General features: G+C 26.5%; 1 protein-coding gene across 2 annotated transcripts; it reads left to right on the top strand.

Moving 5' to 3' along the window:
- The first annotated feature begins 12 nt into the window (after positions 1-12).
- On the top strand, positions 13-21,822 carry LOC107447511 (uncharacterized). 2 transcript variants are annotated; one of them, XM_071183698.1, is made up of 13 exons: positions 135-271; positions 2,635-2,747; positions 3,554-3,671; positions 5,329-5,459; positions 9,844-9,911; positions 10,002-10,104; positions 12,587-12,689; positions 12,774-12,871; positions 14,200-14,352; positions 15,415-15,481; positions 16,788-16,905; positions 18,747-18,898; positions 21,700-21,822. In XM_071183698.1, exons 3-13 carry the CDS (start codon positions 3,575-3,577, stop codon positions 21,804-21,806), a joined length of 1,197 nt encoding a protein of 398 aa, XP_071039799.1. In that variant the 5' UTR covers positions 135-271; positions 2,635-2,747; positions 3,554-3,574; the 3' UTR covers positions 21,807-21,822. The 2 variants fall into 2 exon arrangements, with proteins under 2 accessions (XP_042908760.1, XP_071039799.1); XM_043052826.2 differs by lacking the exon at positions 2,635-2,747 and having other exon boundaries at positions 13-271.
- Positions 21,823-23,753: the final 1,931 nt, after the last annotated feature.

Raw genomic sequence — 23,753 nt, 5'->3', positions numbered from 1 at the left:
AATAAATATTTTGTTTATTTACATCTGAATCTCGCTTGCACGTTGGAATCTCTCCTCTTCTCTGAAAGTTTTCAATCAAAATGAATTAATTTATTCAAGTATTTTTTTTTTAATATAAAAAGAATTTAGATAGAAATTTATTTAACAAAGCTTTCTGAAATTTATAATAAATTGTTAAAAATTACATTTCAAAACTCGATTATATAGATAGCACAATCTTTAAACAATGATCAGTATATATGATGTAGATGCCGATATTATCTCTAAAGTGGTATAAATCGTCTTTTCCTTTTATGATTGCTATTTTACTATTGTTACTTATGTACAGTAGTTTCATAATTCTGAAATAAGGGAAATTTACTAAGATGTAAATTTAAACATTGCGAGGGAAACCTTTCGAAGTAATCGGACAGCAACATTTCATATCTTACAGTTGAAAGAGTTATTAAATTAGGCAATTAGTTATGAAAAAAATATTTGTCTGTAGGTTTGTATTTGAATAAGCGAGTTTCATTACTTTATGCATTTATTAAGTGTACAAAATTTTTGAAAAAGTCAAGATCGTTACTATCGTATGTACATTGTAATTAAATGAATAGCTTAAGATATGCCGCATACACTACTAGAGCCGAAGAAAGGATAAACAACTGCTGAAAAAGCTTTTGCGTTGTTCTAAAACGTCCGTGCTGAGATACACATTTTCTAGTATTACAGAATACACACGAACTGTGCGAAATACTCAATATAATTTGACGACGTGATATTATACAATGGAATCGTGAAAAATTAAATGTCGTGATAATATTGTATAAAAAAGTATTAGAAATTGAAAGAGCCGATGAAATAAAAAATAACTGCCCAAAAAACCTGTAATAAAATGAGGAGAAATTGGAGTAGTCATAGATCGAGAGTGTCGAAAAGTGATAACACATTGTAATTACATCTTATTAAAAATATCGGAATTCAAATGACCACATGAAAAGAGCCGGAGAAATGAAACTATCATCAAAGGATCCAATTATGATGGAATCATCATAAATTGGACACTTCAAAAAAGTGATAGCTGAAGTTAAGTTCAAAAGCTGAATGTTGTAATAACATACTAAATGTGTGGGAGAAACATGAAAAAACGATTAAATATTGCCAAAAAAATGCTGGGAAAACCATGTCAATGTACAAAAAAAACAGTAAATGCCAAAGTAAATCTGTTACAAAAGGCATGCAGGGCGGGAATTTTTCATTCTAAGGGTAAATCGGTCGCTCCATTCTAAAAACACCATCTGGAATGAACACTGATACTTTTTTTTGATAAATATATTGTATGAATGGTGTTTGTTTGTTAATTTTTTAACAATGAACTTTACGAAATATTGCAACAATATTTAAATCTCTTTTATTCACTTTGTCCATACTCTCAGATTTTTTTTTTTCGCCCTTAGAGTTAATCCTCAGTCTGCAATTGATCTCAGTGTTCGGTTTATTCAAATTTTGATTTAGTTTTGACAGTGTTTTCACTTTAACGCGAGAATCTTGCATATTTTTTTCTTTTCTCGCAATAAAAAATGATTAACGCTCGAATTTTGGAAAAAATTTCGTCTTTTGCCATTTTGAATAAAATCCGTTTCACTTTTCTTCCTTGATCTTTCATTATTTTGAACATCGGTCCTTGTTATCTAGCTTCCTTGTTATCTATTGGGTTGGAGGGGAAGTTCTGTCGTCAATCAATAGTGATGTTTTGCAATCCATGTTGGAAAATAATCCACATTTAACAAGTCGACAAATTGCAGAAGAGTTTGGCATTCATCATACAACTGTTGGAGATCACATTAAATCTCTTGGGTTTGTGTTAAAGCAAAGTGTTTGGGTTCCACATGAAATAACGGAAAAGAATTTATCTGATCGTGTAAGAATGTGTTCATCACATCTGATTAGAGACAATGTGGAGCCGTTTTTGGACAGGCTGGTTGCTGGAGATGAAAAGTGGAATCTTTACGAGAATATTAAGAGAAAAAAATCCTACTGCAAACCAGGAACATCGTCAGCAACAGTTCCAAAACCAAGTATCCATCAGCGAAAAGTACTGCTTTGTTTGTGGTGGGACAGGAAAGGTCCAGTGTACTACGAGTTGCAGAAACAGGGAAAAACCATCAACGCGGTTCTGTACTGCAATCAGCTAGATAAATTAAAAGCAGCTATCAAAGAAAAAAGGCCAACATTAGCGTCCAGAAAAGGAATAGTGTTCCACCACGATAATGCTCGCCCGCATACTGCAATGGTGACACTTCAAAAACTGAATGCGTTAGGATGGGAAATCCTTAGTCACCCACCGTATTCACCTGACATTACACCATCAGATTGTTATCTGTTCAGATCTCTGCAAAATTATCTAACGGGTAAAAAATTCAAGTCTTTTGTAAGTGTTTCTAAGGCAGTTGCTGACTATTTCAATTCTAAAAACGAGAACTTCTACAAAACAGGAATTCACAGGTTACCTGAAAGATGGCAACAGGTTGTAACAAATAACGAAGCATATAAAATTGATTAATATTTAACGCATATTTTTATAAATGAATTCAAATATTTTCTTTAAAATACGACAGAACTTTCCCTCCAACCCGCTTCCTTGTTATCTAGCTTCCTTGTTTACCAGTATTGTTCAGAACCGGTGCGAAAAGCAGAACGCCACCCTCCCAAACCACAGAATCCCTTTCAGAACACATTTCTCTGCAACCACATGTTCACCGTAGGTAAGGTTTCGTCATGTAAGACGTTTACATTTTTTGTGCATGAATGTAAGATGGACAAATACCTTGTTAAGGCGACATCTTCTACTTTGTAACGGGCAAATGAAAATTAAACAAATGTCGGTAGAAACGGTCAAAACGAAACAAATACAGATATTTTTCAGCCAAATAAATATAATAGCTCTTGAAAAAGTAGATATAGAACATTTTCCATATGATGTTGCAACAAAAATATTCTATTAGAAGATGTTAAAATGTATTATAATTAAAGAAATAATTTTTTTCCAAGTCTATTCGAGTTTTTTTAATTTTTAGAAATCACACTTAACTTTTTGAAATCTCAGCCTGTTTTTGAGAAAGGGTGAGAAATTCTCTCCCATTTTTTTTCTGAAATGAAAACACTGTTTTACCAAAACAAAGTAAGGGGAATTATTTTAATCTATCTTGTATGCAATGTAATTTTATTCTTTATTATATAAACCTATGTTTCTTAGGATAATTTATAGATTGAAATTTACTCCTAAATTAATTATAAGATTTTATAAATTTGATATTCTTTCAACTTTTGGTATCTCTTATATTTAGAAGAAAGAATAATTTAACTAAATTAAAAAATGAAACTGTTTTTTTTTTTTTTATACTTAGTTTTTTTTTTATACCTAGCATTATAAAGTAATTGCAAATTTATTATTCTGGAAATGCTTAACTTAAATTAATTCTGTTTTAAAAATTTCTGAATTAAGTTTTTTATTGTTGTTGAATTGAAAATCTGATGAAACTTAATATTGAACCTATTTTATTTTCTTTAGCTTAATACGTTTGAACTTATTATGAGAAATTTGAAAGTGCGTGGTGGAAAAAATGTTTGTAAGACCAGGCATTTAAAAGATTTTTACAGCACAGTAAACGTCCATCAGTTTACATCTGGTAAATATATTGAGATTTTTTTTTTTTAATTTTCTCTTTCTCCTTTTAATTTGATTTAAAATCAAATATATTACCTGCCTTCTATGTATTTTAGTTTCTTATTTTTGTAATTTTATTCATTGTTTTGTCTTTTTTCTTTTTTTTTTTTGTTAGTGTTTAGTATAAATGAAATTCCTAAATAAAAGCTGGTTTAGGAAAAATAATTTGAATTGCTTAAAATCATACTTTTAATTACTATAGTTTTGAATAATTTAATTTATTGACATCGACTTCTAAAAAAAAAGATTGTGCGTCTAAAATTGCCTATGATTTAAGTTTTAGAATTTACAGAGTCAATCTGTGGTGCAATATGTTCAAAATTTAAAGTTTGTTTGCAACCTTAATTCAGTCAAGCAGAGATAATTAATGTAAAAATTAAACTTATCTAATGCATATTTAATACAATTTGCCAATATTAAAGATAATAAGCAAATAAATTTTATTTAATTTGAATTGGATACAATCATGCATTAGCTTTGCCCAAAAAGAGGATGCTTATACTAAACTAAATAAAGAAATCAGAAAGAAAGATTTAACATGCAGAATCAAAATATTTAAAAAAAAAAAAAAAAAATTTTTCATTTTAAAGGAAGAAATGAATGAAATATTAATTTATGGTTTTCTAAATTGAGCACTTTTAAAGTTTCTTCAAATAAACTCAGACTGATTTCACAGACACTTTGCTGAGAAATAAAAGACGAATAAGAAAAACGAACCTTATGAAATATCTTTTTTTGGTTTAAAATTTTAATAAAATAATAAATATTCCTTATTTTTCNAAAATATTTTAGACAAAAACTTTAATATCTTTAATTTTAAGCTTTGTTTCAAAAGTGCCTGATTTTACCACCACTTTCCCCCACCTGACCCTATTTAATACAATTTGCCCATATTAAAGATATGTGAATAAGCAAATAAATTTTATTTAATTTGAATTGGATACAATCATGCATTAGCTTTACCCAAAAGGAGGATGTTTTTACTAAACTAAATAAAGAAATCAGAAAGAAAGATTTAACTTGCAGAATCAAAATATTTAAAAAAAAAAAAATTTTTTTTCATTTTAAAGGAAGAAATGAATGAAATATTAATTTATGGTGTTCTAAATTGAGCACTTTTAAAGTTTCTTCAAATAAACTTAGACTGATTTCACAGACACACTTTGCTGACAAATAAAAGAGGAACAAGAAAAACGAACCTTATGTAAATATCTTTTTTTGGTTTAAAATTTTAATAAAATAATAAATATTCCTTATTTTTCATTAAGTATGATAGAAATTTTTCTTTTTCTTTATTTTTTATTGTTTTCAGATTTTTATTGCTTGTAATTTTTTATCCATTCTCTCCATGGATGTTGTTGTTTTTAAAAAATCTGAGGTGGGAAATAGGCTACTGGGCTAGTATATTTTATTATATCAATAATAATATAAATGTAACTACATTATTTTTTATTTATTTTTTTACATAAAAGGTTTTCCTTTATGTTACAGCATCTATAATGTAGTTTATTAGAAGTTTCCTTCAGCTTTATTGCCTTGTTTCAATACTAGTCAATATTAATTTTTACTGTGTTAACATAATTTTTTATGCCTGTCTATTTAGCATTCGTCTTTTTTAGGTATAAGAATGGGAAAATATTGTTATGATTTAGTGATCAAATGCATTGCAAGTCACCGCTATGAAGAAGCAATTAAATTGTATTGGATACTTTGTCACGATAAAACCATTATAGATCATGCACGATTCAAAGTAAGATTATCTTGAAATATTAACTACATTGATTAAGTCTGCTTATTTCATTTCTTATAAGTTATGAGTAATTCTAAGTAATTTCTATAACTTTGAAAAAAATGTAAGGTCACTATAGAAAAAAAAAACAGAGAATACTCATAAATTTTTGTGGAAGAGGGAAAATTTTAAAGAAAATTTAAAAAAGGAAAAAAATCTGCTAAATCTTGATTTAAATTGCATCATTGTAGTAAAATGTAGACAATAAAGAGAAATGAGAAAAAAAATAAGTTCAAAACTACTGGACTTTGAGAGAAAAAACATGAAATGAATGAATGAAAAATCATTAGAAAATCGAAAATTAAGTCAAAAATAAATTGGCTGACAAGAAAATAAAGTAATAATCTTCAGTATTTAACTTTGAATATTTTTAATCTTTGTATTCATAATTATATAAAAATAAATATACTAATCATATTATTAATACTGTTTATTACAAACTTTTAATTAAAGTTACTTGCGCTTAGCAATTTTTATTTCTAACTTCTCTGAAGCAATATTAAAAGTTGTTTAATAGGCCGCTATTAGGAATATTTTCTTTTCTTCATATTTTTATGATATTTTGTAAATTAAGTTGCAAAACAGTTTAACAAAATAAGAAATATTTAAATGCTAGAAAGGAGAAAAGATCAGTTGTAAATTTCCAATTCATATAATTCCTAACAATGACATCGGATTATCTACTGAACTTTTTTGACTGAAGAAAATATTGAAACTATAAAATTGTCACATTTCTTTGAGTAAGAAATGAAATTGTTATATTTCTTAGAAAGAGTAGTCAAAATTAGATTTTTGGGTATTTTAATTACCCCCGTGGCAGAATCACGGCGACATTGTTGCAGAATGTTACAAAGGTTCTTGCTGAACGATTTTTCCTTTAGAAAGTAAAAAATTTTGGTTTTCTTTTCTGCAAGAAAATTTTTTTTTCTATAAAATTATGTTTAAAAGATGCCTTTTTCGTGCATGGGGGGGGGAGTGCTCTTAATTTTTCGATTCTTATTTGAGAAGAATGAAAAATAAAGCATATTGAAGCAAAAAATTTCTTTTCTGCAGAAAAGTTTGAAAGATTTTTTCCCCTCCTCAATTATACTCAATAGTGTCTGTATTGTCAATAGTGTCTGTATACTTATTAGTGTCCGTATTGTGTCTTTTTCACGCATCAGATTGGAAGAAATGCTCGTGATTTTTTTTATTATTATTATTATTCTCTTTTGGGAAAAATAAAAAGTATTTTGGTTTTCTTCTCTTCCACTGATTTTATGATTTTTAATTATTATTTTTTTATGTTAAGATGATTTATGAAATGCGATAAAAGAAATAATTAGTGTGTTTTCCTCTTACAGGGTTGCCACTCTACAGGGAAAACCTGGAAAATACAGGGAATTTGAAAATCACCTAAAATAACAGGGTAAATGCAGGGAAATTTGATTTTTCTTTACAAACAGAGAATTTTGTTTCTTATTTTTGTCTTTTAAAAAATGGTGACCTTTCAAAGTGTAATCTATGGGATATTTAACTATGATATTTCAGCTATACTAAACTATTTCATTTATTATAGCATTATTTAAGTATTTTCTACTGTTTTTCCAACAATCAAAACTAATAAATATTGTTAGCCCAATATAGCTCACACAAGAGCACGCACAGTAATTGTTGTTTCCTCTTAATATATTGTGTATAATATATACAGGAAAGACACAGGGAATTTTTTTTTTCCTGATTTGAGTGGCAACCCTGTCTAACAAAATGTGAGAATACCGCCCATGATATTAGAATAAAAAATATATTACATATTTGTTTTTTAAAAAAATGCATACAATTTTATTAATCCAAATAGGCTTTTCTTTGTAAATACAATGTTTCTGTTACTTAAAATTTAATTAATAACATGTATGTTAGTTATTATTAAAAGTATCTTGCAGAAAGATATTAGTGCTAGAGAGGTTTGCCGCAGAAAGCCCAAAAAAATTCTGCCACAGGGTTTTAACATTAAGATCTCAACACATTTAAAATGTGTTGAGATCTTAATGTTTTGTTTTTTCTGAATAATATAAATCTTATCACTTTTAAAGTTTAACAATAAAAGTTATGAAAGTTTTTCCCAGGCAAGGGTGTTAATTAAATAAGCTAACTTCTTCAACTTCTATTGTGATTGAGTTTCGTCTTTTATTTTTTGCTTAACAGCGATAGGGAAAACTCAGAGACCTTAATTTTGGAATATGTGTGTAACAACTCTAAAATGTGACATAAAAGTCATGTAATTATTTAATTAAAAGTATAATTGATCAGTTTGTACTCAATTTCATTATTGATTCGAAAAGTTAAATGAATTTTGATTATAACATTGAGGTTTCTACTTCTAATAAGTTTTTAAAGAAGCATTTATCAAATTTTTATCAAATTATTATTTAAAATTTTTGGAAAATTTTAAAATTCTCTAACTTATTACAAAATAATAAGCTGCCAAAAAACTTTTTTCTTTCTCTACTCTGTATACTTTACCACTTGGGGTCTAACTTTAATATAATTAATTTAGTCTGGGGCAATTTATCTTTCAAGTATTAAACTTTCTTATACCATGCATTATTTTTTATAAACAATATATATAAAAGGGTAACAAATTAATACTTTTCCAATATTATTTCATTTCTGTCAATTAAAAATTCCATTAATTTTTTTAAATACTTTATCCAAACCCTTATGATTGCTGTTTGATTTTTTTAAACTCATTTTTCCGTATTTAAGGTCTTGATTTATTTCTTAAACTTATTTTATCCAATATTTTATTTTAATGTAGTTATCAATGAAATATCATTGTTAAAATTAGGTGTGTTTAAGACAAAAAAAAAATATATATATATATATATATATATATACTGTTCTGTAATAATATTTTGTTCTATTTATTAAAATTGTTTTTATCTTAGAACCCAATCTGTTTACCTGTACCTTTTTTTTAAAAATTATTATTATGTTTGAAACTAATTATATTAAAGGCAAAAATTGTAATATTTTAATTTATTATTATTCTGTTTTATGTTTGTTAAAATTTTTTATAAGCTTTAAAATTATGCAATCTGCAATAATTACTTTTTATAATTTGTAAAAAATATAGTTTATCTTAGATCTCAATCTGTTTATTACCTTATTTTTTAAAATATTTTTAGTTTTGAAAATGGCTTTGTAAAAAGCAAACATTTCAGTGTTATAACTGTTATTAGTTATCATTTTTATTATTTTATTTCACATTTGTTACATTCTTTAAAAGTTTTAAATTTTTATATCTCCTTAGCAATACGGGTGAAGGAAGATTCTTATTTAAAATAATAAGAAAGTATTCCAAAAAATTTTATCTTGCAAAAATTGTGTTGATAAATGTAATAAGAATTCCACCTTTCATAAATCTGATCATGAAGTGGGGACAATTCTGAATTTGAAATAAGTTGCTAAATGGAAAGTGCTTTCCACCCCACCCCCCTCTCCAAATTAGGAATTTTTAAATTCTACAAACTATAAAAAAATATCATTCACTTAAGTTCGTAAGATTAATTTATATAAATATATATATAGAAAGTTAATATAATTTTAATATTGAAGAATTTTTCAATATCAGTTATTAGATTTACAAATAATTTTGAGTATTTGTAAATCTAATGGCTGATTTGATTAATACAATTTTGTTTAAACTGTTAGATAACTACTCGAATATGTTTTTTACCTTTTAAAAATCCTTTCAGAAGTTTTACGTAAACTAAATAGTGTATAGAAATAAATGAAATTGCTAACAAAAAATGATTCAATAAAAACCATTGTAGCTTGTAAAAATTATGGAATGAAAGAAGTCATGATAATGGAAATTTTTTTATGTGTAATTACATAAAAAAAAATGCATATATTTAGCCAATATTTAGATTCGTTTTTGTTCTTTTATTCTTTTCTTTTTTCCCCTGTCTATATTTCAAATAACTGTTTTAATAATGAATTTGGATAATGTTTTTTTTAAATTTTGTTTTATTAAATATTTACTGAAAAAAAATATTTAAAGATTAAAACTACACTTTTTTTTCTTTTTTTGAATTTGAAAATAGATGAAATTTTTTGATTTCTAAATTTTAAAGTGTTGAGTATTAAATAAGATTTTTTTAGGATTGACTTTTTTTTTTTTTTTTTTTTTNTTACTTTTTTTTTTTTTTTTTTTGCACATACAAATGTTTTTCTTCTAAATTTTAATTTGTCGAGGTAACGAAATATTTTTACAACACTATTGTTTTTTCTTGTTAATTTATTTTAGAAGCAAACAAAATTGTACTTCTTTGTAAAGATTAATTGTAAAGATTATTTCTAGGTTGGAATTATACTTTTAATGAATATGGAGATTAAGGATAAGAATGATTGCTTATTGAGTTTTTTTCGGTGAGAAATGTGCAACATTTAATTATTTCAAACTTATACTGTCAATTGTCGCTTCATATGTAAAATAATGTAAAATCTTTATAATTTCAGTTCTATGCTAAATGCCCTTCACCTAAACATGAATGAAGTTTTGCTTGAATTTATAATGTGTGCATTTAAATGTGAAATTCCAGAAATACAAACACAAGTGAAGGTAATTAAATCTCATTGCATATATAGAAATTTATGTTTTTCTAAGTTTTCATCAGTCCGTCATTTCTTGTTTAACACCTTGCCATTAAAAACAAAACTTATGAAAAATTTAATTTGTTGATCTTTTTCTTTTTTTCTTTCCCTGAGCATGTACCTATCATGTAGTATGCCCTGAGCATGTACCTAGGTTATGAAAACCCTTAACCATACAGCCCAGGACTTGGCCGCTGGTTCAGCTCCACTCCAGCCTAAATAACATGATATTTAGAAGGGAAAAAAAAGATTTTACTGAAAGTGTGGAATTTAAGAAGAAATAAGACAAAAAAAAATATTATACATGTGTAATAGGAAATTATTAAAATTTTAATAGATAGTCATTACCCGCTAAGAAGTTCATTACTGTTATTAAATCTTTTGTTTAAAGTATTGTTTGTAATAAAAGTTTTCTGCCAAATTTCTAAATTTGTTGGGCTAGGTGGACGACTATGCCAGGAGACAGTGTAGGAACAACTAGTGAGATAATGTTCAGGTGAACCTTGTTGGTCGCAGGTGCAAAGATCAGTATCTGTTATATGCAAGTAATTAAAGAAGGTTGGAAATGGTCTGTGACCCGTCAAGAACCAGATGACTTGTTTTGGAGGAATTGTTTTGAAAAAAGTAACATTGTTAATAATTTTGAATAGACGTCTGCCTCTGTCTGAATTATTCCATTGAAATGAGCATTTTGTTAGAAGAGAATCTTTAATACTTCGTTTAAGGTATGAAACTGGAAGTGGGTATACGTAATTTTTTGGTTGTCTCGTAGATTATTTAGCTGAATCATCTGCTTTTTCATTATTTGTTGATTTATAAAAAACTTTTTGTCTATTATACCCTTTGAGCAGAAAGTGCTGAAAACTGGAATAAATACAAGGGAATAATTGATATTTATTGCCGAACTATTAATGTTCACATCTGACTTATGTCTATGTCACAATGAAAATTTTAAAGGCTGTTAGGCTGAATTGTCAGAACGCTGTCTAAACCTCAGTTCCCCGGTTTATACAAAAAACTAGGCTACGTTGCTCAAACGTAGTTTTGTCGAGGTTTAACGAGACTGGAGCAAGACCAAGCTGATTGGATGTATTTGCACTAAAATTTTGCCTTATTGATAAATTTACCCAATCGAGTTGAAGGAGTCGCATCTGTCACTATTTAAAAAAGTCTTTGGATGTTTTGTTTACATTTTGTTGATGAAGTGTGAAAATTAATATATAAATATATGTTAGAACGATTGCATAGTTAATCATGAAAGAATTATTTTTTATGAAATAGTATTTGGTTCTGTTAAATGTTGTTGTGTGTTCATAAGAAAAGTATGCAGAACATTATATTTTAACCATTGAGCAAAGAGCATTGACATATATTCTATTGCAAATAAAACAATATTTATCTGACTTATTTTAGAAAGAAAATGTTAAGAAATAATAGGTTTTTAGATAAGGATTTTAATAAGAAAATAAAAAGTCGAAATAAAAAAGTGCTTTATAAGTAAAACTGATGTATAATAACATGTATGTTTGTTTTTTAATACTTAATTTCTCTACCTATGATTTCAAACGTAGGATGAATTGAAAATGTTACTAACTAAAATACATTGAATAAAAGCAATTTTTTTTTTAAAAAAAATTTCTATCTAAGCAAAAATGAATGAAAAATCATTTTTCTACTGTGCATAAAAAATTTTATAGTTTTGATTGATTTTGCTATGATTTTTGTTAGAACTTTAAAATGAATTTATTTAAAAAAAAGAAAGAAAGATGAGCATAATAAATGACAAACATATTTTAAGTAGGGAGAACATAATACAGTGACCAATTAAGCAATTAGTAAATTATGTGAAAGTAAGTTATGTAGACATATCAACATTGGTATTCCAGACGTAGAAACTTGTTTATAAAATTAGTCTTAAAATAAAATTTCCGAAATAGAACTTAATAATAAATACATTTTTCAATAAATATACAAAGTTAAATTTTTATAAGCCTTACACATATTCTTAAAACCTCATTTTAGTATATTTGTTGATCACATATCACACATGTTAATCACATTAAGACACGGTTCCCAGCAGACCACTGAAGTCAAGCATCGCTGGCTGCAGGCAGTGCGCAGGTGGTGACCACTTGGATCAGTCTGCGTAGGGACCAAGGGTGTGCGGTATCGGTCCTCGTTATACTGTTCTACCGTAAAGTGCTCGACTTCGCGTGCAGGTCGTTGGGCTACCGAAGTGGGGGAGCAATCCCCTCTGTAGAGGATCAAAATTGTGATCGCATGTCTCCGGATCATCCTCAGGGATGTTTCCCAGAAGAAGAAAAAAATATATGGTACTGATAAAACCTTTAAATGTTAAAAAAATGTATGCCACTCTAACTTTTAACTTTTTTTATTGTTTCTTTAGAATTTTTCATTTTTATTTCATTTACTTTATTTTAATTTTTCAGGAATTTAAAAATAGGAAAATATTGAGTACATATAAAAAACATGACAAAGACTCAATACTTGATGCTTACATAGTTCTTCTGGAATGGTGTAATAGTTTTTCTGGTAATTTCGATTTACAAAATATGCATCTTTAAATTTTTTATTTTCTTCTATGTTTGAACCTAAAATTATATGAATTTTATTCAGGTGATATGAACAGATCTCAAAGTCAAACAAATAAAGAAGTTACCAAACTGAAAAAATATACTGAAGATTCAGATATGTTCATTTTACAATTAATTAAGGTAGGTATTGCTGGTATTTTAATAATACAAACTCTCTATGACGTAGCCTATGAACATGAAATGTATTTTTCTATTTTTCATTGCACAACCTAATTTAGTTAATGAATCAATCTTTTCAGAGAATGGCACCAAATGAAGAAGAAAAAATAATAATTCAATCAAGATATTATGTCTATAGATTTTGAAGTTCTGAATATGAATCTCAATGATCTCTGTTCATTCCTGTTCAACTTCAATGATCTCTGATTTATTTCCAAGCTTAATTTCATGATGCATAACAAAAATAAACAAATTTTAGAGTATCCATGTATATTTATTGTATTTCCCATATATACATACATCTAATGTATAGTACATATAGATATGCATGAACATAGGCCATACGAGTATTGTAAATCTATGGATACATTCATTGTTCATATTGCATACATTGGGATAACATGTATGTACATATGTTAAATTTGTATTAAAGATTTAGGTTCAATATATGTATGCACATATGTACAATATATGACTGTACATCTGTACAATAAATACTAGTTAAATGTTGAATGTATTTGTGTACATCTATATGTTATATGTATGTGTATACGTTCACCCAATGTATGAACGATTGTAGATAAATACATATGTACATACATTTTAGTTCTATTCATTCGTACATACGTTGCATATAAATATGTGCAAAATGTATCATTCTATGATACATTATGCTATCTACTGTGAAATAGAATCATATATTGGTATACAATAGTCTTGCAATCATATATTTCGATTAATTGTAATCATAATTATATGTAATCGTATATCTTGATTACTTGTTATCACAATTACAAATAATTGGTTAACTGTAATCGCAATTACAGTTGTAATCAAAATTATGAATGTTAGTAATCATGATTTCAAGTAGTTGATTGCTGTAATTTAGTATTGAAATCACGGTTACAGTTGTAATCAAAATTTGTAATCATGATTTCAAGTAAGTGATTATTGTTATTGAAAAATGTAATCTATTACATTTTTGGCTTACTCTAATGTAATCAAAAATTATGATTAGTTGGAATCGTGATTACAAGTAATGGGCAGTAATTATCTGTAATCAATTACAGTTGTAATCAATTATAGTTTTTTATGCTATTCAATAGTTTTGCTTTGTCTCACATTTTTTTCGGTTGTCTCGNTTGTTTTTTTTTTTTTTTTTTAATATTAAAATGTGAATTTAAAGTATTTTAATAGTTCCATTCAGGTTTCTTTGTTTTAAATAATTTTAGATTTATGAAAGTAAATTTATTTCTTGCTTTTTAATTTTTCCTTGCATTTTCTTTTAGCTAATAGAATTATGTGATAGACAATATGAAATAGAAAATGAGCTTCAAAACTATGTTGAAAGTAATCCTGATAATATTAATGCTCTTATATATATTTGTACATATCTCTACCATAGACATCCAAATTCTGACAACTTGATTAACTATTTAGAGGTAAGTCTTGTTTCTTTTAAATTATAATATTCATATTATAACTTTATATTAAAAATAATATAATGGTTTGTTATATTGTTTTTTATTTTCTCAGTCATTTAAATTGCTTTTACCATAAAGTTAAAACTCTATTATTTTGTAGAGCCTGCAGGCATAAAAATTTTAATCTTAAAGCAGCATCAAAATTTAAAATGTTGGTTTATGTGTTAAAGAAATCCTTTTTCTTTATTCTTTGTTGTTGTCAGTTTTTGTTTATTTGTTGTTGTTTGTGGAACTTTTTAGAAAATAATAACTTTGAAGTATAATAATTCATTATTATTTTGTTTTTATTTTGAGTCAATATATAAACTGAGCATCAACGTTTTTATTAATGGGTAATATATATTTTTATTTTGAGTCAATATATGATGAATGACTTTCAATAATGAATTTGAACAAGAAAGGGTTTATCATTAGAAAAATTATTATTTCAATTTTAACTTTGAATGAAAATAAATTATTTTTCCTTTGAGAAATTTTACAAATGTCTCTCATATTTTTTTCCTAAATTTAGAATTAATTTGAAACTTTGTTGTGCTTTTTTTTAAATTTGGAAATTAAATTTTTAAACGCTTAGTTTCAAAATAATGACTTTTTTAAACAATATATATTATTCAAACATCTATTTTAATTGGAAGGAGACAAAACAAGTCTATTGAAAAATTGGTATAATAATATTGCTTTACCAATACTTAAAATATCTTTCTTTTTTTATCAATTTTTTTCTAATGATGTAATTTTGTATCCAGATTTTAGCTGAGTAATGTATATCAGATGCTAGAACTTTATGAAAAATTGGTATAATAATATTGCTTTACCAATACTTTTAAAAATATCTTTCTTTTTTTTTTATAAATTTTTTTCTAATGATGTAATTTTGTATTCAGATTTTAGCTGAGAAATGTATATCAGATGCTAGAACTTTATGAAAAATTGGTATAATAATATTGCTTTACCAATACTTTTAAAAATATCTTTCTTTTTTTTATCAATTTTTTTCTAATGATGTAATTTTGTATCCAGATTTTAGCTGAGAAATGTATATCAGATGTTAGAACTTTATGGCTCATTGAAATTTGGCAGGAAAAAGGTATAAATTGTCGAATTGAGATTCTGTTTTACCTTAATCATTTGGCAAAAATGGTTTGTGAACTTTCTATAAACTCTGTTAAGATTTGTTTCAACTACCATTTGTACCAAAAGTGACCAACAGTTTAACAAATCAATATAAAAAGTAACAAAAAATATTTAAATGTGTGTTTTACTGCATGCTACTTAGAAAACCAGAAAAATGTTTCGTTATCCCGTTTCTAAATTACCATTAGCTAGCTTTTCTAACTATGAAATAGCTCCGAATTTCATTCCGAATGTCTAATAAGCAGCAGAAAATACTGCTTTATAGTGTGCTCAGTAGTGCCATCCATTAATGAACTTACCTAATAATGAATGTTTTGGCTCAACTTTATTTTTTAAGTATATTTATCTTTTAAATAAGGATGGGTGTAGGTGAGAATCATTGTTTAGTACCTTGATAGATTTTGAAATTGAAAACTATTTTCAGTCCAAATATATTCAGGGCTGATTGTGCTCCGGAAAAAATCAGAATTTCCGGATTTTTCGCTAACCGTGATCTGGAAGTTTTCGGAGATTGAAGGTTAAGACGTTTTAAAAAAAATCATTGATCACACAGGTTTCCGGAAGTCAAATTTTTGAAGGTAGAGCTTAAAAACTCAGTTTATTTTATTTGTTTGTAAGGGAGAGCCAGATACTTTATACGCTTATATTCAAGATAAATATTCATTTTTTTATCAGTAAATAGTTATTATAATCATAAACTCAACAAAGAAAGACATATTTGTAAATATCAATTACTTCTCCAATTCATCATTGGTATGTGTAAATGGTATAGGTATGTGTAAAATTTTAAATATATTTTAAGTAAAGTAAGAAGTATTGAGAAAAAGAAAAAAAACCCTGTTTAAATTTTTTTTCTAATTTTTCGGTTTAAAATTTTTTTTTCTTACTCAAGAAACTTTCTGGAATTTTGACTTGGGCTCACAATCAGCCCTGTTTATTGTTTTGCCCGTTAAGAAATGGAAATGCTAATTTCTAAGTTCATTAAGAATGAAAAAGTTTTTTATTTTTTCAAAGAGTTACATCTTTGCGCCTTATGTTTCCCCCAAAATATGTATAAAGTATGATTATTAAAAAATTTTATTTTTTTTTTTATTGAATTGTATTGTTTTACCTATTTATAACATATTTATTTTATTGTTCAAAATCTTTCAACTTTACATCTTATCTGTAAATTATTTTTTCCAACAAAATATAAATTTAGTAACATTTTGACAATTTCAAAAATGAATCAACCATATGATCCCATTTATTGTTTGCAGGTGTGAGTTCATTAAAAATTCTGAACTACTGTTTTATGTTTCTTGATTATCCAACTAACGGAGAAAATATTAAAGCTTGGAAAGCACTGTGGAAAAATTTGACTGAAGCTCAACAAGAGTAAGAAATATTCCCTTTTATTTTTTCCCTCTTCAGAAATCATAGAATGTATAAGTGATGAATTTTCGTAAGCTGAAATATTTTTAAATGTTCAAGATAGAATATTGTGATTGCTTCTATTTGATTATATAGCTAAAACTGTGGTTTCAGAAAAGATTTTTTTCCAATGACATCAAAAACAGAGTATTAATATTTTGATGAATTAAAATTAAAAGAACTTTTTTACACCTCTACATAAAAATATTTTAACAGCAAAGTAAAGATCAGATTGTGAAATGGTCATGCTCTGTAATCCTTATCAAGTTCTAATAAGAATTCTATCATATATTTTTTTTCTTTAAAAAATCGACTTTAGTTGACTGTCACTAACAAATGTATTTCACAGGATGCTTAAATATTGAAGGGTTATATAGTAAGTACCAAGTGTATTTATATGGGTATAAAATACTATATTGATATATTTGGTGATTATCAAATCTGCTCTAATACTAAGTAGTTTTAAGGGACATGTACCTTTGTAAGGGATATGTACCAGAGAAAATTACTTGATAATGGTAATTTTTTACCATCATGAGTTGGTTGTGAGCAATAGCATCATGACAAGTGATGCTAAATACATTTTATCTTTATTCTAATAGGATGAACTACAAAGAAAGAATTTTGCTTTCTTCAATAATATAAAGCCACGGAAAAAGGCAACAAATAAATAAAATAATTGAAACTATTTAAGCTATATTATTTGAAAAACTTAGTGAAAGAACCAGGAGTGCATTTTCAGATTTAAAAAAAAAAAAAGTTTTATCCAAACTATTTTATTAGACAATGGGACTAATAATTCTTTGTTTTATATTTTTTACCGCTGGCTAATTTGAAATAAAAATCATGCAAGTGTACTAAAAACCAATGGGGATTAGTTATGTTAAAACTGAAATGAAGACAAAAACAATTATGTTACATTAAACATACCCATATTAATGAACTACATTATTTTCTCTCATTATTCATTAATATATTCATTGATTTCCGTAAAAATATATCTTACATGGTTCTTCCATCAAGCTCTTTAATTATGCCAGTATAAGCCTTTCGGTTTAGAGCCTGATTTCGTAGTGCTGATTTATTGATTCATTACCTTTTTTTTTGTTACCCCTTGCAAAGAAAGGGTATTCAGCAAGTATCTTTATAAACTCACTTGAGTCACTCAATGTTGAATATATTTAAAATAGTGCATAAATTGTTCTTATGTTTGCTAATATAATCAGGTAAAGAATTTTTTTAGAAACTAGTTGTTTGGTAATTATTTTGTTAAAATACATAAATATACTTTCAACAATAGGCTCACCAGGTGGCCGAGTGGTTAGCGTGCCTGACTGCACAGCCGATGGTTGCGGGTTCAAATCCCACTCAGGGCATGAATGTTTCTTTCTCTCTGTGTGTTCTATGCCCTTCTGTGTGAATGTAATGCGCTCTATAAACGGGTTTTTGGTTGTATGACGTGGGGGATGCTACTCCACCGGCTTAGCTTAGCCATAGGTGCTCACTGGATAATGGTAAGAGAGTAGCAATTCTGGCATTTCTGAGGCCAATGGGAAATAGACCCAAGTGCCCTCCATTAACCGAAAAAAAAAAAAAACTTTCAACAATAGGAATAAAAAAAAGTCTTAATAGTGCACATGTAAATTATAATTTTTTTAATAAAAAAAGTGCTTAAAATATATTTAAATGTTTAAAAAACAAATGCTTATTTTATGTTGAAAAATTTGGCTACTCATCCTATTGAAACTGACTGTATTTGAAAAAACTTATTAAATTTGTAATAATGGTATATTATGCATTTTCAGTTCTATAGGTGATTTTGAAATTTATTCACTTTGGAAATCAAGAAGGAGATCATGGATGTGGATGTATTTTAATCCTCAAAAGCTACCAGTTACACAATCAAAAGATAAACTTATTGCTTATAAAGTAGCATTTTTGTTAATGTTTTCAGATGGTAATTATAATATATATTATAAACTGTAATTGTTTAGTTTTGTATTTTTAAAGTTAAGTGTATCAGTTTGTTAAGAAAGTTTTACAAAAGATTTTTGAAAAAATTTTACTTACATTTATATTGACATTAATTTAAATGTTATCTTATATTAATACTGTCAAACGTCAGTAAACACCTTAGACTGACAAATTTGCCCACTCAGGAGATGTGTCTGCTTAGTAAAAAGATATGCCAAATGAAAAATCTGTGCTTCAATGAAAATTAGAAATTACGTCAATAAAATCATAAAGATTAAATATCAAAGAAAACAGTGTAAAAATTCAATATCTCTAGAAATCATGCAAAGATGATAGTCTGAAACTGTTTTCGGTTGCTGTCGGTGCAATCTCATTGGCCGGAAAAATCGCATAATAAAAAACAAAGATGATCTAGGCATCTTTAGTTGTCATTAGCATGAAATTAATAACAGTATTTACCTTTAAGTCATTCCTTTTTAATTTCTGGCTTTTATTTATTTTTTATTATTCATAATTACAAGCTTAAAACTATAAATGGTTCTATGAAAGTGTAATTGTATCATATAATATGTCAACAAATGTGTTAAAAAGTAGTATTTGTTCTTCAATAAGTTATTTTTAGTATTTAACAATATATTATATGCAAATTTGTGTCTTGTCAAGTAAAATATTATTACACAATTGCAAAGAAATGCTAGTAACTAATTTTTTTACTATTGCTGAATAATGTCTTTGGGGAAAAGCATTCATTGAGTTTTCAGTGTCTAAAAATCAAAGAATATAAAAAATTTGTTGATGAACAAAGTCAAAATGGTAAAGTATTAAATTTGAATTTCACGTCAATAGTATTGGGAAATGGATCTGTGATTAATGCAATAATTTTTGAAATAAATTGAATAATTAATTATGCTGTGCTATTAATTATGTGTTCTGTTTCTTAATTAATTAATCCCAATAAACTGAAACGGTAAGATATTTATTGAATAAAAACCTTCATTTGTTTTAAAAATATACAAAATGGGAATAACAACCAACATATTTCAAGCACTCATTTTCAAGATTTGCAGGATTGCATAGTGTTTTTAAAAAGTGCTTAAATGTGCTTATATTCGTTTTTTAAAAGCACTTGCAATGGCTGAGAGAGATTAATATATATATAAATGAATGAATGATCAAGGGCCTTACTTTGATTTATTGAATATTCAGCCAATTTATTTTGCTTCCAATAATTTATAATACATAAGAAAATAATAAAAAAATGAAACACATTTTGGTATTTCTAATATTAATTCATTAATAATTTATATTGCTTTGTTTAATGATGATTTAAACAAAACAAGGCTTTCAAATTACTTANCGGTAAGATATTTATTGAATAAAAACCTTCATTTGTTTTAAAAATATACAAAATGGGAATAACAACCAACATATTTCAAGCACTCATTTTCAAGATTTGCAGGATGCATAGTGTTTTTAAAAAGTGCTTAAAGGGGCTTATTTTCGTTTTTTAAAAGCCCTTGCAATGGCTGAGAGAGATTAATATATATATAAATGAATGAATGATCAAGGGCCTTTCTTTGATTTATTGAATATTCAGCCAATTTATTTTGCTTCCAATAATTTATAATATATAAGAAAATAATAAAAAAATGAAACGCATTTTGGAATTTCTAATATTAATTCATTAATAATTTATATTGCTTTGTTTAATGATGATGATGATTTAAACAAAACAAGGCTTTCAAATTGCTTAGCAATAATTAAAAAGTATCGAAGAAAAATATATGAAAAACGAAGTATGTCATGTTTAAGTTAATTTAATATTTTATAGTTGTTATATTTGGAGAACTATTATAGAATAGATAGTGTTAATATTAGGTTTGAATGAAGAAAATTTTAAATGATCCATTATTCAAAACATTTTAAAAAATACACTGAATAAAATAAAACTTTGAACTAGAACCTGACAATAAAAAAAATTTTCTTTGGTTATTTATAAGATGCATCTGTTGTAGTACCCACAATCAAAATGTTAAGCTATAATGCTATAATTTAAAAATAAAATTAAGTATGATTTGTAGATTCATTACATTCAAAATTGGAATTACTTTTATCTAAACGTATACTTTTTTATATAACAGTATACTTTTTTTTTCTTTTTGTATGATTCAATTTTTAACATTGAAAATTTTTCTGGTTAAGTTATTTATCTCATAAATTTTGGTTTCTGGAAAGTTTAAGTACGTTTCCATCATCAAAGAATTTATTAGATGAATGAACTCTGGTAAGTTTTCTAGAAAATAACCTTTTTTTGAGAAGACAATATTAAATAACATAATCATCTTTAAATTATTTTAATTAGTATTATTTATTACTATTTATCAAATGTAATGTGAACTAAGTCACAATAGATGATGATTTATGATGATTAAAGTATATGCTAAGGTAAAATTAATATATTCTCAAACATACTTATCAGTCATTTATTTCGAGATCTACTTTCACTTTTTTAACAGTAACTTTAATCTGCACACTTTTTTATAAAAAAAAATGACTGCTTCAAATTATAATAATACATTTATAAGTTTATGCAATTTCACAAGATTTAATTCATCGCTTTTAAGTCTTGTGAAAATGTATGAATAAACTTTTGCAATAGTTTCCGATTTGCATTGTCTTATACTGAATAATAAATATATTATTTATTGAAGTTATGCTGCAAGTACTATTTAGTATAATATAATTTTTTAAACTTTACTAAAATAAATTTTTTTTTTATTCCAGGGAAGAAATATATTAAGAAAGTTTTTAAATACCATCCTGCTACCTTTGAACTGGGTGAATCACTAAAAAATTTTACCTGTGTTGATGATCTACAATTTATTAAATAAAGATACAAAAACTCAATTGGACTTGTATTTTTTCTTTAAATCTGAATTTATCATGGTTATTGAATCTATGAGGGCAAAAAATGATTTTTCCATCTGCTGTGTTTTATATGTGGTACAAACTTTTCATTTATAAATTCCAGATGTATCATTTGCTTTATTGATATTTGAATCAATTCTGGAATTTTCTAAAAACTTGAACACGTAGATTATCCGATTCATTATTGGTTAATAATCCAGTATTCTTCAGCATTGAATTTTCTATGAATTTCCTTGTCTTCCAACAATATAATACATTGTTTTGTTTCTGGAGCATTTAATACTGTCACATTATGCACTATTTTAATTTATTTTTAAACTAGAAAAAAGCAAGTGGGAATTTTTCACATAAGAATATGTTAATTCTATATAATCTTTCTCCAACTGAATGTCATTTTGTGTCATCAATTTAAATCGAATAAGGTGTTTTATGTTTCCACTAACATCAAAACAGACAACAACAAAAAAACGACAAAATGTTTCCATCTATTGTACCTCATGCTTAGTTATTAATTGAAAAATTTCCCCATAAACTTGTATTTTTGGTTACAGTCAAGGTAGATCACTCAATGATAGCTTCGTTTTTTGACATATATTTTAGGTAAGCATTTTTAAGAATTGAATTGCATTATAATTTAGTGCGTAAAAATATCTCTTTATATTTGCTAATAATAATGCTGTTGTGGATTACATATTTTGTACAAACTTTGATAAAAAGGCACTGTACGACAAATAAGGGAACTGTAGTATTGTTCCAGAGGAAACTTTGAATTTCATACAATGCAAAATCTATTTAAGCGTTTTATTTTCTTAATTCTGGAAATTTCGGAGAAAAAAATTTTTTTTTCTCCTCTGATTCTTACAACCCTTTCTTTCCTTGCCTTTAATATATCACCACAAAGGAGCTGAGTAATTTATTTACATATTTTTTCGATGTAAATACAAAATATATATGTGTATTATTTTCAAGAACTTGAATTTATTAAAATTTATATATATTCAAAATATTACTTCTGGAAGTTTTAGAAATTTAGCGTGTAACTTATATATAATAATAGATTAAACTAGGCAACAAAAAAAGTCGCCTGATTTACTGTGTTTTGTGAAAATTTAAATTTTGTGATTTCACATGTGGGACGAAATATATTCTTCAATATTTTTATAAAATAAGTTTCTAATAGATCCCAAGCCATGTCAGGATTCGTGGTAATGAGGAAGCAGATTCACTAGCTAAATCAGATCGTATTTGTCACATCTCGTCTCCCCGTAATGAATTATAAAGCACTAATCTAAACGAAATTTAAAACCTCAAGAAAACTTTACAGTGGTATAGCTGCTGGAAAAAGTTGAAACGTCGCATGCAAAATAAAAACCTTCTAATTTACTGAGGAAGATGTCTGCTTTTGAATGTTGACAGATTATGATTTCCTCACCATCTCAATAGTATCGGCATTGTAGCCTCTGCCCATTGTTTTGGGGTAGTTCTATGAATGGACAACATTTCTTTGTGTACAACAAATTGAATATATAAGCATCGCCTATTTTCGAATGTATACTTCCCCTTCTAGTTTTTTGCATGCTTATTGAACAGTTAGACAGTGCATGGCTGATTGGCCCTGGGTGGGCATAGTTAATAAAAAAAATATTTTGTTTGTGTTTTTGAGAAAATTTGTATAATTTCAATGAATTTTTTTAATAGGTATAAATCAATATGAAATTTGAAAACATAATCATTTAATTGTTATTGAGATCCATTTTGTCTATCCTGTGCAGGACAGATACTCTAAGCAACTCCAACTATTTGTTTGTTTGTTTTTAACAAAAAATTATTTTAATTTCATAAAATAATGAGGAAACTAAGAACAGTTAGTAACTTAATCTAAGCGTAGTTGATTAACTGGTCAAAATAAA

The sequence above is a fragment of the Parasteatoda tepidariorum genome, chromosome 7 (assembly GCF_043381705.1).
Source record: "Parasteatoda tepidariorum isolate YZ-2023 chromosome 7, CAS_Ptep_4.0, whole genome shotgun sequence".
NCBI lineage: Eukaryota > Metazoa > Arthropoda > Arachnida > Araneae > Theridiidae > Parasteatoda > Parasteatoda tepidariorum.
This window is presented reverse-complemented; position numbering and strand designations above follow the sequence as displayed.

Coding starts and splice junctions, on each gene's coding strand:
- LOC107447511 (XM_043052826.2), top strand. CDS start 227: ATGATCAGTATATATGATGTAGATGCCGATATTATCTCTAAAGTG. Junction 272..3,553: donor CCGATATTATCTCTAAAGTG/GTATAAATCGTC, acceptor TATTTTCTTTAG/CTTAATACGTTTGAACTTAT. Junction 3,672..5,328: donor CGTCCATCAGTTTACATCTG/GTAAATATATTG, acceptor CGTCTTTTTTAG/GTATAAGAATGGGAAAATAT.